At 39.4% G+C, this 18673-nt stretch overlaps 1 protein-coding gene across 5 annotated transcripts in view; it reads left to right on the top strand.

Annotated features, from left to right (window-relative positions):
- RPN2 (ribophorin II) overlaps positions 1 to 18673 on the top strand; it is a 99221-nt gene that overhangs the window by 79127 nt on the left and 1421 nt on the right. For 2 of the 5 annotated variants that reach the window (XM_069063546.1, XM_069063544.1), the window contains exons 12-18: positions 2971 to 3085; positions 6601 to 6795; positions 8287 to 8373; positions 9659 to 9754; positions 13320 to 13395; positions 14397 to 14526; positions 16460 to 16507. In XM_069063546.1, the coding sequence (XP_068919647.1) occupies positions 2971 to 3085; positions 6601 to 6795; positions 8287 to 8373; positions 9659 to 9754; positions 13320 to 13395; positions 14397 to 14526; positions 16460 to 16507 (747 nt within the window). Of the gene's footprint in view, positions 1 to 2970; positions 3086 to 6600; positions 6796 to 8286; positions 8374 to 9658; positions 9755 to 13319; positions 13396 to 14396; positions 14527 to 16459; positions 16554 to 18673 lie in introns of all 5 variants that reach the window. The other 3 variants (XM_069063545.1, XM_069063549.1, XM_069063548.1) reach the window with 3 other exon arrangements.

Below are 18673 nucleotides of genomic sequence, written 5' to 3'. Positions count from 1 at the left end.
TAACTATAAAAGGAATTTATACAAGACCTTTAGAGCTGCCTCCTCATCTTCAGCCAGCTGAGCTTTATGATAGTATCCAGAGAGGGTCCCTGAAAGCATCCTGCCCCTCATGATTTCATTGCTGCATTAGTAGTTTTGTAGAATGTAACTGGCTGCATTCGGTTCCAGCCTGCATGCCAGAATATGCTGCAGCTGTGCATGGTGGGCCTGCTAGCAGGCTGTGACACATTCTAGTCTGGGTGCCCCAGTGTTCCTCACAGGCATTTGAAAATCCACAAGAGGCCTTGAAACTATTTCCTTTTGAGAATTTTTAAACTCTGGGTTCAGCGTAAGCCCAGATTCTGTTTGCCGGAGGTAACTTCAGAGACCCAGTAGCTATTCTGGTTGCCCTCAAAGCCATTTTGGGGTCAGGTTTTGTAATCCAGAAGCCCAACAAGGGTTGAAAGTAGTAAAGGTTATCTCTGTGTTTGTTAATTAGCTTTTCTGTGGCATTAAAGATAGAATTACTTTGAGAATGAAATCGGTGTTTGTCATAGCACTTTGAAAAATAGAATGTGCTATATCAGGGTAAGAAGTTCGTATCTTTGTAAGTAAAACCTGATTAATCTCCACTGGCATTTGGCTCATATGACCCAGTGATATTATCCTGAAATTCATGAACATAACTGTGAAAAGAACAAATTTTCCTATTTGGTTTCAACTTCTGAGCAAATTATTTTTAGGTCTAGTATTAAGTAGTAAAACAAACTGAGGATTTTGCCCAGAAAACAATTAGGAAAAGGAGAAAAATCCACAAAGTACCGCATGGCTCTGTAGTTTGTCCTATGGTTATATTTCTAAGGAATTGTAGGAAACAACGCTATGACTACTTAAAATACATCTGTGACAGGATGCCCCTGATACCTGCCTTGAGGGGCAGATGGGCAGAAAGAAAGTTTTTTCAGATTAGGACCTGAATTAGTTTGGAATTTAAACATATAGCACTTCCATTGGCCATAGTCAGGAGTAGAGAGACTTTTTAGTGAGACACTTAGTCATCACTCTAGGAAACAGGTAAGGACAGTTTTTCTAAGAACAACCTTAAGCATTTTTTACCAGCCTCTTCCCCTCATCCGTCCTGCTCTAGGTAGTACATGCTAAGAAGTTCTGATAGGATTAATCAAGCACCTCCTTTGTGCCAGGCACTGTGCTAGACTCTGGATTAATTAGGTTGATGATATATATTTTTTAATCTTTATTTATTTTTAACTTTCATATTTTATATTGTGAGTTCTAAAATTCTCCTCCTCCAGCCCCTCTCTCATTTACTGAGAAGGCAAGTGAGATGATATCAATTATACATGTAAAATCCTTGGGAATATTTCCTTATTGGCTATGTTGGCGGGGGGGGGGGGGGGGAAGGGGGGTATCCCCTCAAAAAAAAAAAAGAAAGTGATAAAAGTATGCTTCAGTCTATACTCAGAGTTCATCACCTCTCTCTGGAGGTAGATGATAGCATTTTCCAGGTGATAACATTATCTGAAACAAAAATCAAGACACATGGTCCAACAAAAAATCCTTTTGCAATGCGCCATTTAAAAGTATGCTTTAAAGAAGAGACAGTCTTGTAAAATTTTTGATATATCAAAAATGTCTAGTGGAAGTGCAGTCAGGGAACTAGAAACAAAGATGTGGGTTCTGGTGCCAATTCAGCAATTTAACATTTATGAAACAGATGGGGACAGGAGAGGACACAATGTAAGTTAGTCCTCTCTTATTGTACCATTTATAGTCTAGAAGTGGGCTATGATACACATACAAGTAACTAGTACAGAGTAAAACAGAAGGATAAACAAAATATTATGTAAGGTCCCAGGAAGCCAAAGGTCATTACAAATTAGGGGTCAGGAAAAGCTTCATTGGGTAGAGTAGTTCACATTTAATTGGAGTATTAAAGGATGGTTAGGAATTCAAGAGGAAGTAAAGGGAAAGAAGCAGGTATTTCAAGCATAGAGAACAATGTGAGAATATTCCACTTTGAGTGAAGCATAGAATACCTGGACAAAACTTAAGTAGCCCTGTTTAGCTGTGGCATAGAGAAAAATGTAGTGTAAGCAAAGGCTGGAAAGGCAAGTTCAAAAGGCCATAGATACAGAGCTCGAAGAACCCTACATGTCATCTAGTGCAAGCCCTGCATTTTCCAGATGAGGAAACTGAGTCCTATGGAAGTGCAGTGATATGTCCAATGTCTCACAGATGGCAAGTGCAGAATCAAGACTTTATCACAGGTCCACTGACTAAATCCAGCACTTGGCTGAACATGCTTTTGGGTGGTAAACACTGAGCAGAAAAGTTTAGACTTTATACACTAGGCAGTAAGGACTCATTGAAAGATTTTGAGCAGCAGAATGACATGAGCAGATCTATGAATTTGTATGTCTACAGTCAAATAACAAGTAATAATTAAGTGCCTGTTGGAGCTTCTACCTCAGTATAGTATTCACTAATAGCTCATATTTATATAAAATTTCAAGATTTGCAGAGGACATTTCTCATAATAACCTTGTGAGGCTGGTAGGACAAGTATTATAATCTTTATTTTACAATTGAAGAAACTGAAGTGTTGAGAAGATTCAGTATGTCAAGGAAGGTCACACATTTAATGAATTTCAGAGGTGGGATTTGAAGCTATGCCTCTTGACTCCTAGGTTCTGCACTCACACCATCAGGTAAATCTTTATATAAAGGCATAAATTAAAATACATAGGATTACAAATGAAATAAATTATATTGAAATAGTTCCCAAAGTATTTTTTAAAAACAAATGCACAAAGCCTGGGTTAGAAACTCCTGGACTAGATTAACTTATAAGGTCCCCATTTCAGATTTTTTTTTTAACAGGGGAATTATATTAGTATCAGTATTAGTTCCCACTTTGGATACTTGGTAGAGATTCTCTGAAAACTTACTCGTTGTCTTTCTCTCTTTTAGGGTGGCCTACCCAGCTAAAGGAAAGGGCTCATTTACTGTTGACAGCCACCAGAACTTTGCCTTGTCCTTCCAGCTGGTTGATGTAAACACTGGTGCTGAACTTACCCCTCACCAGGTCAGAAAAAAGCCATACTGAACTTCTGTTGTCACTTTTCAGCACAAATTCTTGAAGAGTACTCTTAAGTTTAAAAATTAGCAGTTCGTAGCCCTGATGGACCAATTACATTACAAAAATACATAAAAGTCTTTAGATCCAAAGATTCAGACTTCCTAGTTTCAAGTATTGCTAAGTGCCTTGAAAATCCACTGTATATTGAACTGTTTGTTCCTCAGTTCTACTACCACTAGAGCTAGGCCATTTGCTTGGGACATGCCTTTCTTGGTAAGTATTAAAGGGAAATTACCACCAATTGAAGCTATCTCCTTGGTGGAGTATGAAAATTTGGTAGAACATTGAACAAAAATGTGGCAGCTGTTGGGGTGGTGGGGATCTCTGGAGAGAGGAGGGCATCTTTTTAGGGAAAATTATAGACAAATACTTTGTGTGGTATGATAGAGGAGAAAACATGGGGAAGAAAGCACTTAAATCCTTTTATACAAGGTTAATTTTTTAAATGATTTTAAGTTTACATAAACGTATAGTTTTTTTGTTTTGGGGTTTTTTTTTCCCTTTTTTTGGAGGGCAGTTGGCATTAAGTGACTTGCCCAGGGTCACACGACTAGTTCTTGTGTTAAGTGTCTGAGGTCACGTTTGAACTCAGGTCCTCCTGAGTCCAGGGCCGGTGCTCTATTCACTGTGCCACCTAGCCGCCCCAAACATATAGTTTTTAAATGCCCTTGGGATGGCTTTACTTAGCTGGACCTCTTGCCAAGTTTTCTTTGAACTGGTTTTAGACTCTTCTGCTTCTCTTTACTTTATAAGAGGATATTACTTGTAGTCATCAAGCATTCTTGATTTTATAAATTTTTGAATTTATGTTCTAAACTGTTGTTGCCCTTAGCTGCCATCTCTCTCCTCTTGTTAGGTGTTTGTTCACCTGGCTGTTTTTGGGGCTCCCTTGATCACCTTTATATGGCGACTGATTTACATTGACCAAACTTCCATATAAAATTATTATAATTGTTCTCAGTGTAGTTTCTCATGATCAGATTTTCTTAATCACTGTTACCTATTTGAATATCTAAGAATTGAATTGTTTCAGTTTTATGCCATATCTTTTTCTCCTTGTTCATCTTGCTTTTTACTCATTCTGATCTTTGCTCTGCATAATATTGGTCTGATTATACTGAGATGATTCAAGGATACTTGAATAAGAAGTCTTTTCTTATGTGTTAAAATATATTTCAGTTTTGTTTTTGCAGTGTCACTCGGTCTTCACCAGGTCCAGTGCCTACCAATTTGTCAAAGCAAGCATTTGTGATATAAAGGCATAAGTCACAAGGCTTTGTGTAGTCTATGTGTCTTTGTCTTTTCTCCATGTCCTGGACCATGTTTTTCCATATATTTCTTGTTTCTTCCTTTCTCCCATCTTTTCATCAAAGTCATCAAGTATCAGAGTGTAAGTTGATTTAGTTTGGAGGATTTTATCAAGTTCCTAGAATTTCTTTACCTTTTTATATTCTGTAACTGAGAGTAGGGCCTAAACTGCAATTATTTTTGAGATGGTCTTTTTGCAAATACTTGTAAGTGCAAACAATATGAGATGACTCAAAATCACATGAAATAAGTTTTTATGCTGCCTTTGGGCAAACAAATTTTTTTTATTTTTAAAAAATTGTATTTATTTACTTGCCTTTTTCGCTGTGAGCTATCTTCTATTTAGCTGCGGCGTCTTTTCTTTTGGTTTTGTTTATAGCAGTAATATCTAGATTGAGGAGATTCAGCTCCACTGGTAGTTTATCCTGCTCCATGGGCACTCAATAAGGATCTCACATAGAGTACCAGCATTCACCCGGATGAAAATGGAAAAGACCTTTAAAAATTATTATAGTAAACTATTTTCACTCTCAATAACAGTGGAACTACCATACTTGAACTCTAACATGAGCCCCAGCTGTGCCTTTCAGGAGAGGCAGAAATGTCCCCAAAGAGAACAGAGATGGGAAAGCAGCCATCCTGAATCTTGTGTACATGGATGAGATCTGTGCTAGTGGTGGGCGACACAAATACAGCTGTGAGAGTGTTTGGGGGGTCTGTACTCAAGGTATTGAAGGATGTGCAGATACCAAAGGCAGAGAGAAAATATAAACCTTATCAATGTCAAAAAAAGAGCAACTGAGAGAACATCAACAACCACAAACCTTTTTGTCTAATTTCCCACCTATAAAAAATTTCTGTGAGTCATCTCTGCATGAATCAAGATTATTCTTGATGAGGGTATTAGTAGGGAACAAGCAGGCTTTTAGTAATCAATATTCAACATCTTTACCATTTTGCAGTTAACAGAGAGATGTAGAGAAGATGAGTCTTGATAAACATTTACCTCAAGGAGATAAAAGAGATAAAGGTTCCATATACACCAAAATATTTATAGTACTTTTGTAGCAGCAAAGTAGTTGGCCATTAATTGAGAAATGACTAAACAATTTTGGTGCACGAAATAAAGTGGAATATTACTGAGTCATAAGAAATGGCAAGAATTCAGAGAAGCATGGGAATACTTACATGAATTAATAAATGAGCAGTACTGGAAAAATGGTATACATAATGACTCTATTAATGTCAACAAAAAGAACCAAAAAAATAAAATACTATATAATTCTAACAACTAAGCTTAGCCCTGGAAAGAGTTAAGAAAATGTACTTAACCTTCTTTCGTTGACAACATAGGGAACTATGGATGCTAACTATTACATATACCATTAGGCAGTATAGTTGATGTATTGGTTGGGTTTTTAAAATTTTTATTTACGTTTTATTATTTATATTTTTCTCTTTTCTTTAAAGTTTTGTAACAAAGGATGACTTGCTGAGTAGGGAAGGGGAAGATTTGCAGAAGAATATGATATGAGAAGTAACATAAGATTACATTTTTTTCAGAGATTCAGTTTAAAATGCCTTTAGTCCTAAGCAGTCATATTTGATCTTTTGTATGAATCGACATTGATCATGGTGATCTTATGTAGTTTCCCATATTAAGGAATAGGATTAGCCTGAATGAATTGTATTTATGTTTTAAAATAAGTTATATTGATGTTTTTTATTTTTGCATCTTTATCATTTCCTGATATTTCAAAACAGTATGACACTGTGATTGTGTCTAATAGTAAAACCACTAAATTTAAATCTAACAAATCTAGAAAATTGGAAATGAACTGATGAGTCCTGCCTCATTTCCCTTTCTTTTCTTACCCTTCAGTGGAGAAGTTTATTATGCAGTGAAGTAACTAAAAGACTAGAAGAAGAAAGGAAAAGTTGTAGTAATCAAGAGTAATCAATTCTATCTCAAATCTCTGTAAGACTGGCACCAGGGTAGTCTGTTTACTTGCTCCACTGTTAGGCTTCTCTGTGACAGATCACAGGGCTGGCCTTGTGATGGTGGAGCCAACAATTCAGTCTTGTGACTAGATGTCAGACTCAAGGGCATCTTGGAAAATCTCCGTGAAAGGTGGCTTTGTTGTTCCCCCCAGACATTTGTCCGTCTCCACAACCAGAAAACTGGTCAAGAAGTGGTATTTGTTGCTGAACCAGATAGCAAGAATGTGTATAAGTTTGAACTGGATACTTCTGAAAGAAAGAGTGAGTTTGACTCTGCATCTGGTACTTATACCCTCTACTTGATCATTGGAGATGCCACCCTGGAGAATCCAATCCTCTGGAATGTGGTATGTACCTCAGTATCCCCAGACTCCATACTGATGACCCAGCCACAAGGAAATTACAATGAGACCGTTTTTGCACAGTCGGATCTTGTCACCCTAGGCAGGATCAGATTGCCCTTTCCTGGTTTATAGGTAAAAGCAGGACTGTTGGAGAAATCTTTATTCTACTGGGTGCCAGAGTTTAGGATGACTTTTAGGTAAATAGTCTAATTAAATAAATTCATTTTCTCAACTATTGAATGCCAGTTATGTGTAAAGCATTGTGCTGGGCATTTGGGGGGATACAAAGATGTATAAGAGAAACCTTGTCCTTAAGGAACTTGCTGTATGGGAAGGAGGAATAGCATGAATAACCAATTGTATTATATAAGGTAATACAAATGTTAAGTGCTGCATGAGTGATGCAAACTACTCGAGGAATTCAGAGGAGGTAAGATCATTTTTTTGACTAGGAGTTAGGGAAAATTTCATGAAATAGGAAAATATTAATGAAGGGCTTACTATATGCTAAGCCCTGGGATAAGTGCTGGAGGTACAAATACAGAATAGAGGCTCTCCTTCTTTTAGGGACCTTCCAGTTTAATAGGAAGTGATGGCACCTGTAGGAGGGGTCAGCTGACAGGCTGATGGAAATGTCAGGTGATCTTTAATTCCTCAGCAAATGACATGACTGGGCCCCCATAGGGGCTGCTCTTGCTGAGCCCTCCAGATGCCCTTGATGTGTGAATAGTTGGAGGCTGAAGTAGGGACAGGGAAATGACTGTTAAGCTGAATTTTGAAGCACAGATAGGCTTTAGAAAAAAAGCTGGAGAGGAAGGAATAACATGAGCAAAGGTGGAAAAGTACAAGGCCCATTTGAGAACAAGATGTCCAGTTTGGATAGGTCATTTAAGCTCAGGTTGGGGAGTAGAGGGAGGAAATAAGACTACAAAGGTAGATTGGGGCCAGATTCTGGGAGGCCTTGGATGGCAATTTGTCCCTTAGGACAGATAGACAGTGAGGCCATTGTATTTTCATGCTCCATCTAGGCCTTTTATCTGTATCTTTTCCACAACAGTTATTCCTTGAGGCAGAAATTCCAAAGCTCGGTTTAAAAAAATTTTTTTTCAGTTAACAAGCATTTATTTGCTGGCCCTCCTGCATTCTCCCCAGCTGAGGGAGGGACCCCCGGGACTCCCTCCCCCCCCAGAAAGAAAACCTTATAACTAATGTATATAGTCAAGCAAAACTAATTCTGACATTGACTATGTCCAAAAATAAATCTCAGTCAGAATCTATCACCTCTCAGTCAAGAGATGAGTAACATGCAAAGCACTCTTTTGAAAATTATTTTGTTCTTAAAAAGATCACCTTGATTTGTGGGCTAATCCCCTCACTACTTTTGGGGTTTTTTGACTGTAGCATAGAAGAGAACTGATTAGTTAATTCTCTGGAAAATTTGACCTTTCTTTTCCATCCTTATGTCTGTTGTAATTCCATGCATTTCTTTTGTAGGCTGATGTGGTAATTAAATTCCCTGAAGAAGATGCTCCTTCTACTATCCTGTCCAAGAATCTTTTCACTCCTAAACAGGAAATTCAGGTATGTGTTAAAAGGGGAAAGGTTTAGACTTGTTAAGCAAGAATTAGGGAAGCCAGTGGGATTGAGGGGCAAAAAGGCAGTGAACCACTGAGCTTGCTCTAACCTTGCTATTAATGCAGTGGTGCTACCACAGGGTTCCCAGCCTTATCCCTGAGAATACCATATGGTTCCCCTATGTTGAAGATCTGCTTAGGATGCTCTCCCTTTTGCATCCTTATAGTGAAGGTTGGGGTGGCTTACGAATGGAGACGGGTATATGCTCATGGCATAAATGCAGGATTGGGAATTGAGCACCCTGGGTTCTAGGCTTGACTCCTACTGTCTAGTTGTATGACTTTAAATGACTCAGGTAACAACTTTAGACCTCATTTTTCTCTTCTGTCATACAGTGAATAACACCATCCTTGTTTAGATTATCAAATGAGGCATTGGATGTCAAAATACTCTGAAAAGTTAAAAAGCACTTTACACGTATAAGGGCTCACACTAATGGTGAGGGATAGGGGAGAGAGTAAATCCATAAGCAGTGGTAGTGGCCCAAGGCACATGATCCTTAGCAGAATGTCTTAGAAGAGAGGCTTGGTGAGGAAATACATCAATAGGAGCCTTGACTGGGTTACTTTGGGAGGGAGCTAGATTGCCTGGAAAGATAGAAATACAGCAGCAGTTAGGGTATTTTTCTCAGGTTTATGTAATGACCTGACAAAAAATAGCCAAGATATCTCCTGTGACTAGAAGCTTAAAGTACATTTTAGGACCAGTTCACTTCAGCAAAAGGCAAAGGAAATAGAGACATTCTGTAGAAATTTGGCCACATCTTGGAAATCAAAGAGCTCTTAGGTCATGTATTTGTCCACCTGCTTTGTTTATTTATGGATGTCCTCTTGATTGATTGCTTCCTCTGGCAGAATCACTCTGAGAAGGGATTTACTGAATTGTGCTCTGGGGACCATTTAGTTTCCTAAGGAGGAAAGTCATCTATGGTTAGAAATTAAGCCTGAGTGAAGTCAGAACCCAGTTCTTTTGTCGTGAGGGTAGCTTGACACCTCAGTCACTTGGCTTTCATAACCATTTTTAGTGTCATCTATAGGGACACTGGAGGGACCTATAGGTCATCCATTCCAACCCCGTCATTTTACAGAGGGATAAACTGAGTCCTAGAAAAAAGGAAGTGATTTCCTCAATATGACACATAATAAAGGAGCCAAGATTTATTATGTATGGTAGCCACCTCTGTAGGGAAGGGCATGTACTAAAATCTTTTTGCCATATCTTCCGTTTTCAGCACTTATTTAGAGAACCAGAGAAGAGACCGCCTACCGTAGTATCCAATACATTCACTGCCTTGATCCTTTCCCCCTTACTTTTGCTCTTCATTTTGGTGAGTAGACAAAATTAACATAACAGTTTGTGTTTAGAGAATGAGTTAAAAGCAGCAACTCTGCCAAAGTATACTTGGTGTTCTTTTATGGCATAGTTTAAAGGCAGCAGCTATGATTTACAAGTATAAACAATCCAGATTCAGTAAGAAATGGTGTCCTATAATGTGAGGTCTGTAATAAACATTTACCATGCGGGGTACCAGCTATACAAAGGTAAAATATGATGTAATCCCTGCCCTCAGGGAGCTTATAATTTAGTAGGGTAGATATGACATACACAAATCATTGTGACCCAGATTGGTTGGTTGTCTTTTATCCTCAAAGAGGACCAAAATGACATCACTATGCTAGAGTCAAGTTACAGTGAGTCTGACTGTGGCTGATCAGACCAATAGGAGCTCGGAATGCCCTACCACAGGTTGGGCACAAATAGTCCTTGTGACCATTTGAGGTGGATACTCTTAAGTTTGTGCATCCTGCTTTTCCTTTGAGCTGTTTCAATTCTGCTTTGCACATAGAGCACAGCACCTTCTCTGATGAGGGCACACACCGTGCTGGGCAGTCCTGCCAGTGTCTCCCGTGTCACACAATCAGTTCCAGAGTTCTTAAGAGAGATCTTGAGAGCGTCCTTGTATTGCTTCTTCTGACCACCATGTGAACACTTGCTCTGTGTGAGTTCTCCATAAAATAGTCTTTTTGGAAAACGTGCATTTTGCATTTGAACCATGTGGCCAGCCCTTCAGAGTTGTGCTCTCCAAAGCAGAGTTTGAATGCCTGGTTTAGTTTGAAAAAGGACCTTAGTGTCTGGTACCTTATCCTGGAGGTGATCTTCAGAATCCTCCTAAGACAATTCAAATGGAAGCGATTCAGTTTCCTGGCATGGTGCTGGTATACTGTCCAGGTTTCGCAGGCATGTAACAATGAAGTCAGCACAATGGCTTCATAGACCTTCAGTTTGACACTCAGTTCAATGCTTCTTCTCTCTCACACTTTCCTTTGGAGCCTCCCAAACACTGAGCCAGCTCAGTGCATCAACTTCATTATCATTGAGGAAACTATTACTGCCAAGTAAGTGAACTTATTCACGGCATTCAAAACTTCTCCATTTACTGTAACTGATGGTGCCACATATGGATGGTGTGGTGCTGGCTGATGGAGCATCTGTGTTTTCTTGGTGTTAATTGTTAGGCTAAAATTAGCACAAGCAGCAGAGAATTAATCCATACTTTGTTGCATCTCAGCTTCAAAGGCTGCATTGAGTGCACAATCATCTGCAAACAGAAAATCATGCACCAACTCTCCCTCCACTTTGGTCTTGGCTTATAACCTTTTCAAGTTGAAGAATTTACAATCAGTGCAGTAACTGACCTTGATGCTGTGTTTGTCCTCATTGAAAGCATCATGCATTAGAATGTGATTGGGATTAGATGTGACAGATGCAAAGAAGGAAGTACAGAGTACTGTGAAGGAGAAATCCCTTTTCAGTGACAATGATTAGGGAACTAAATATCTGCTTTACACACAGCAAACATGTTCCATAGGAGGTGTGATAAGGACATGAGCTGGGCCTTGAAGAATGAAAAGGATGTCTGTATGTAGAAACATGGAATTTCTGCACATAGACGATGTTATGGTATGTGTAGAGGGGGTTGGTAAGAAATAAAGTTGGGATGATAGATTAGAGTGAGATTGATGAGGGCTTTAAATGTCAGAGTAAAGAATTGAGATTTTATTAAATATAGTAGGTACTAGGAGAGTTTAGAGGTTCCTGAGTAAAGGAATGATATGATCGATGTAAGGCTTATTCTGGTCACAGTGTGGAGGGTTAAACTAGAGGAGAGTGAGACTGGAGGCTAGACCAGATAGATTAATTAGGAAGTTAGTATGATAATCTAAGCAAGAGGTAATGAGGGTATCAGTGAGAGTGTTGGCAGTGAGAAGGTTGCAGAGGTAAAGTCAACAGGACTAGAGAGCTTTTATGATATTAAAGGCAAGAGAGGAGCTAGAGATGATTGAAATTTTTAATCTGAGTGATAGCATTAATAGAAGTAGTGGAATAGGAGGAAAGGCGGGTTTTATGGGAAAGATCATTTTGTTTGAACATGTTGAATAAGGTGCTTGTGAGACATCCAAGTGGACACATCCAGTATAGAATTGGAAGTGGAGGACAAGGTAGAAATCTAGGAATCATTGCATAGGGCTGCTAATTGAAGCAATATAAATTGAACAGAATCACCAAAGGAAGGAGTGTTGAAAGAGGGCAAGCATAGATAGAGCTCTGGGGACAATTCTAATACTTAAGAAAATGGAAAGGGGGAGCGGCTAGGTGGTGCAGTGAATAGAGCACTGGCCCTGGAGTCAGGAGGACCTGATATTTCAAATCCAGTCACAGATATTTAATACTTACTAGCCGTGTGACCTTGGGCAAGTCACTTAACCCCAATTTTCCTGCCTTCCCCCTCCAAAAAAAAGGCAAAAGAAAATGGAAAGTGGAGACATAGAAATAGTTTAAGAAAGCCAGAAGGCTGTGATGTTTGGAAACCCAGCCAGGGTCTAATGTGAAATTGAAGAAAATGTGAAAGACCATTTAATTTAGTGATAAATGTCAGGAGTGAATGAGTGGTAAGAGGGAATGATGAAGGAATAAGATAATAATTATGACTTTAGGGGTTAACAAAGTTGAACCAAGGTTTAGGTTGGGTTTTAATGTAGTGTGGGGCTTCATAAACTTTTTCCATTTGTGACTCCTTAAGCACTTCTTAAACTATGGATCTGGAGGTCTCAACCCACAGTTTAAGAAGCACTGGCTGGGGATGATTGAACAAATGTTCAACTGTAGAAGATTGGCTGTGCAAATTAAGAAGTTCTGTGGAGTTATTAAAAAAGAGCTGATGGACTATACTGATAGGTTGAATGGTATATATAATGAAGTGAAAAAAGAACTCAAAGTAACATGTAGAAACTGATTGCAACTATATAAAAATACATCTGTACACTGACAAGGATTAGAAGAGAATTTGAAAAGCAACAAGTAATGTTCCTTACATTCTTTCTTCTACAAAGTTACACAATCTAGGTAGTTAAATAAAATCTAAATGATGTGCTTTACATTTACAAAAATTTGGACCAGGGTAAGAAAAGCTTGCTAATGGTCCTCATTGTCTCATACATCCTGGGAAGCAAATAGCATAATTTTTGTTTTATAGCAGACCCTATGACTACTAAGCTTGCTTTTACCCAATATTTGGACATTTTTAGGACTGGAATCAGTTTGTGTGGTATAAGTGACTGTCTAGCCTTTTCAGTTTCGTACTTTTGTAACTATTTTTTTCAAGTAACTTTATGTCAGAGAGTTGGAATGTAAGCAAACGTACTCAAGCAGTGACATGCCTATGACAATGGATAATTGAGGGCTAATTTTGGTCACTGAGAGAAACTCTTATTCTTTCCAGATTGAACACAGGTTTTTAAGCCCATTGGGTTGTTGAATAGATTAGTAATGACACTGACCGCGTGTTACTTATATTTTAATGTCTTTTTAATGTATGTTTTCCCATCTTGCAGTGGATTCGGCTTGGGGCCAACATTTCCAACTTCACCTTTGCTCCCAGCACTATTATCTTTCACCTGGGACACGCTGGTAAGTGTACCAGATAGCTAATTCTGCTTCACCTTTCTGACATTCAGACTGCACAGGCAAAAGCCCTATTAAGTGAACTCACAACCTATTAACTATAATGATTTAATAGGATAACATTTCTTTCTTCCTCCTGGCCTTTTAGAATGGTTAATATGGTCATAAACCTGTTTGGTCCATCAGCTTATAGCAGGCTTCTCCAGGCAGCCCATTTACCTTCATTTAATAACCATGCTCATTTCAAGAGATTACTTTATTGTGTCTTTACACTGAACCACCTTCCTAGATGAAGAGTATTGATGGAGTTCCCCAGGGCTCTTCACACTGCACTGATAGTCACATTTACCATAGGTAGTGTCTACCCATTTGTTCAAAAGAACCCCATTTCAGAGCCAAATGAGCTGATTCTACAGTGGGAATTTAGCATCTAAATGAGGTATAAACACACCATTTTATCATAAAGGAATTTAAAAGTAAATTTTTTTGACTTTTGTCTATGCCCCTCATAGATTCTCATTCATACTTCTGTCTTGGTACCCTTTGTCATCCTTCTTCCTTCTGGCCAAGAATGACTAGATTGAAATTCTATTGGGCCCACTGTGATTAAAACATAGACACCTTCAGTCTTGCCAGATCAGCTATAAGGAACCTGAAAATACTAATAACCCCTTGTCTCTATAAAATACTCTTAATTTTCAAAACACTTTCACATATATTTTCTCATTTGATTCTCACAAGTCTTCTGGGAGTTAGATAAGACTAGGATAATTATCTTCATTTTTCATTAGAGAGTACTGAGATATAAATATGCTAAATGAGTTGTCTAAGGTCACGTTTCTAAGTGGTGGGTCCTAGGCCTCTGACACTAAGCCATCTTTTGTTCTGTCCACGGTTTTGTTTTGTTTTGTCAGTTGTGTAGTCAAATGTCCTATTTTTAAAGTCTTCACTACCAGAACAAGTTCTTCGTTTTCTTTGGTGCCTGGTAATCATATCCCTTCTCTTAGCTATGCTTGGCCTCATGTATGTCTATTGGACTCAACTCAACATGTTCCAGACCCTGAAGTACTTGGCCATCTTGGGGAGCATCACATTCCTTGCAGGCAACAGAATGCTGGCCTACAAAGCAGTGAAGAGGTAAAGTGGGGTGAAGGGATATTCTGAAGGAGGACAGGAACCCCTGTGGAGATTGGTATCTCTTTATAAAATAATCTTGTTCTATGTTCTTAGTTACCACCTGAACCTATACAATGATTTTGACGTTTCAGGCAGACAATAGTTTGTCTTATTTCCCTTGGGCAAAAGGGAAGCTAGTCAGTCAGTCTTTATCAGGGTAAATTACTGTTGGTATCAGTGCAGGTGGAGTGGTGGGAGCATGAAGAAGGAGGCAGCAAAAAAAAAATGAAATAGTTGTGAAGAAAATTACTAGAGATAACTTGCTTCTTGGGTTGATATAATGGAATTAGCTTTGGTCTTGTGGCTTGATGGATAAGGGCTGTATATTCCAAAAAGATACATACATAAGAGAATACTTGTCACTTGGATCCAACCTAGAAGTAAAGGCTATAATCACTATGTCAGAAAGGGGCCATTTACTGATCAGCACTAAGTATATTGAAGCCTCAGCCATTTAAGTCTAGTAACTAGAATGAGGATGGGGAATAATTACTTTATGATGATTAAAAGGGTTTAGAACATCTGGCATGAGATTTGCTTCCCTTCCTCTGCTGAAACTGAGAAGTTCCTTTTATGCATAATGCCAGTTACCCTGCCCTCTTGGCTCAGTAGAATTGCCATCCTGCATACCACTGAATTGCAGTAGGTCATGTCCCCACCTTTAGTCCAGGGAAACCTTGTAAGATTCTCCTTCAGAACTTGAGACAGTTTGCTTTCTTGTCAAGTCCCTCAGCTCCAGAAACTTCCCATGTCCTATAAGGAGTCCCCACAGTACTGACTCAAGGTCTTCCCTCTAACCATGGGGCTGCCTCCTTTTTGCCGTGAGGAAAACAAGGAATTCCAAACTCAAATTCACCTGCTCCTTTAATTGTCAGCCCTTGTGGTGATTCCAGATAGATGGCGACTTGACTTTCCAAATTAAACTAAAGGCACTCATAACTGCTAAGAAGTCTCTCTATATGGTTTGTCTTTGTTAGAATTTGGATTATTAAGCGCTGGCCCTGGAGTCAGGAGGATCCAAGTTCAGTTCTGGCCTCAGACACTTAATACCCACACAAAAAAACTAGCCGTGTAACCTTGGGCAAGCCCAATTGCCCTCCAAAAAGGCAAAAAAAAAAAAGAATTTAGATCATTTCAGCCAACTAAAGGCTGTCAGATAAAGGTAAAAATCATGTTTTTTGGGTGCAGTACCATGCTCTCCCTCTTCCTAGTCCCTTGGGTGTATGTACATATACACTAATCTGAGGGTAGTTGATACTTAGATTCAGTAATGTCTCATCTAATTTGGCCACCAATTTAGCAAATCAAAGACTAACAGAGGGACACAGAACAGAAAGTTTTGCCATTGCCAAATTTTCTATCTTAAGTCTTCCAACTGTCTTACTGTGGAGCATTGGGCAAAAAAGTGTATCTGGACTCCCTGTGATAGTCTGAGCTCCACCAGGGCTTCCCTTAGCTCCAACACTCGAAGCAAGTTCATTTTCTTTCACCTTCGCAGCTCCTTCAAATACTTACCTTTGTATTGCCTTTTGATTGGGAGCTGAGCGCTCCAAGCAATTTTTGAAATAGACTGGCATTCTCTTGTGACTTACTATGTAGAGTCCCAGAGATAGCAGAAATGCTTTATTATGTAAAAATACCAATCTTTTGAAGGTGCCCTGGCAAACCAAGCAGGAATGTGAGAGAAGTGTTTGACTCAGGGTTTGTACTCTTTGACCTTGCTTTATGATACTGGGAGAGGTCTGCCATACTGACGGGAGAGATAATTAGATTCTAACTGGAAAGTAAGTGATACTAATGGAAGCCTTGGTGGTGTGTGTGCTTTTTCTTTCTTCTGCTTAATTCTCCTCCTCACTATCCTTTCTTGATTCTTAAACCCTCTTTCCTTTGGCAGGATCGCTGCAGAACAGAGCAGTAGATTGGCAAAATATAGGACACTACGGTAAACCCAAAGGGGGGGTCTTACTAATGACCAGCTCTTCCTAGAAGTAAGGGCCCTTTCTGAATTTACCTGCCTCACGCATGTTGGTTGTTCCATCTAATTCTCACCTCCCTCACTTCCTGGGCCCAAACAGTATTATTTGAAACTTCTTTCCAACCTGCTGGATAAATTTGGGACTCTGGAACATGATAACCCCACCCCTCCCCCAAATAAGCCTGTTCTTTGGAGGTCGTCACATTACCTGTACCAAAATGGTCCAGATATCTCATGCCTTATATGAAGGATGCTATGACTGTCCTACCCTTCATTTTTATGAGGTGCTTTATTTCTGTAAAGGGTTTCCTTGCTGATCACAGTATAGTGGAATTCAGCTCAATGTAAGTGGGATCCAACTTTGACCCACCTCCAAAGGGACCCCACTCTACCAAAAGGAACTCTTGTGAATTCCGAAGACCATGTTAGAAAGAGAAGCCAGAGTATTTGAGGTGAATCTTTTCTGTGATAGGTGTTTGTGAAAAAAAAAAAACAGTGCTGACAAGGGCCAGATTTAGTTAGTGGGACCCACTGTTGTGGGCTTGTCCAGGCAGTGTCTTTCATCTTTATCATAAATTTTTGGCCACTTTGCAAACTTAGATCATGAGTCTTGTTGAACTATGTGATAAGATGAAGTAGACACCAGAATAAGGACCGATGACTACAAAAGCAGGGTAGCAAAGCTAGAATCAGAAAATAGGTTCCTAGAAAGTGGCTAAGAGTGACCTGATCTGCTCCTTGTGACTCCAAAATAGCCAGTTAAAACCCTTTCTTCATTGTTGGGTCATTGTTAATGAGACCCCTTTCCAAGGGTTGGGAGTGATTGTTTGACACTATGTCAACCAGTTCCAGTAGGCTTGTAACTAGAAGGAAAGGTATGATGATAGATTGAATTTTAGAGGTCTGCCTATGGTTGTTCCTTATACTGAAAGCTGTTATCCCAAGCCAGACTGAAGCAGTATAGTTTTTGGTCACTCTCTCTGGAAGAGCAGAAATCAACATAGAATTTGACCTCATGCTATTTTATGAACCTAATCTGCTTTTCCTCAGCCCTCAATGCAGAAAGACAGAACTCATGGTTTTGTCATAAAGTCTGCTTCCTCTGTCTGAGGCCTCCTTGGGAAAGTATTGGTATTGAAGTCCCTGTTGTTCTTTCTGCTACCTACTGGTTATGATATTTAATGATAAAATGAATCATCCATTAGATTCTCACATGTTACTTATGTTTAAGCCCAGATAGTGATAGGACAAGAGAAGTTAACTTCATCATTTGGACTTGGGGGATTTTCTGAGGTTGGGATTTTAAGAAAAAGCTTTTAGACTTTGTGTCCTTTTGAGTCTAGATTGACTGTCTTACACTCAAAGGGCTGCTAAAATCACTTTGGGAGGGTAACAGTACTTTACGTAGTAGGCCTTCAATAAATGTTTGTTGGTTAATTAATTGATTGGAGTTAGGGTCGAGAACATCAAAGCAAATCGTCAAGCCAAGGGAACAATCAGGAGTCGGGGTCAGGTAACCACCCCTGGGTCGGAGATCCGGAGAGCAGGATCTGGAGTGAAGCAGAGACAGCAGACAGGAAGCAAGGACAGGAACACAGGAGATCAGGATCAGGTCGCCAAGGCAACATCAGGAACACTGGAGAGCGGAGTCGGGTTGCTAAGCCAAGGTTAGGAACAGAGAACATAGTCAGGATGGGTAGGGGAAGCATAGAGATAGAATTTTAACTTACAGTTTGGGGAAAAAAATGCAAATCATCAGCAAAATAGAGAATACCTAGAGGCCCTCAATACCTGGCTGAACCTAGTAGTGCCTTCTCTACCTCCCCCTGGCTTAAAAAGCTAATCTCTGTATTCTCAGCCTGCCTGCTCTCCCCCAGGGCTTTAATATGCACTGAGAGGTAATAAGAGGAAGAAACTTTCTAGGATTCAAGGATAATATTACCTTTTTGTCCCCTTGTACTACTCCCTTTCCTCCTCTACTCTCATCTTCTCCTATCTCTTAACCCTGCCCCTTCCCATTTCTCATTCAATCAGTAGAAATCAACCTACCACCCTTGATTCTTGTGCAAATATTTTAGTTTGAAGCAGCAGCAGTTTGTAGGCAGAATTTCTTAGCTAAGAAATCATTTTGTT

The sequence above is a fragment of the Petaurus breviceps genome, unplaced genomic scaffold (assembly GCF_028583685.1).
Source record: "Petaurus breviceps papuanus isolate PSGF00001 unplaced genomic scaffold, PetGlider_PUasm1.0 90591, whole genome shotgun sequence".
NCBI classification, from domain to species: domain Eukaryota; kingdom Metazoa; phylum Chordata; class Mammalia; order Diprotodontia; family Petauridae; genus Petaurus; species Petaurus breviceps.
Note: the sequence above shows the minus strand (reverse complement) of the source record. Positions and strands in the feature narration are given on the sequence as shown.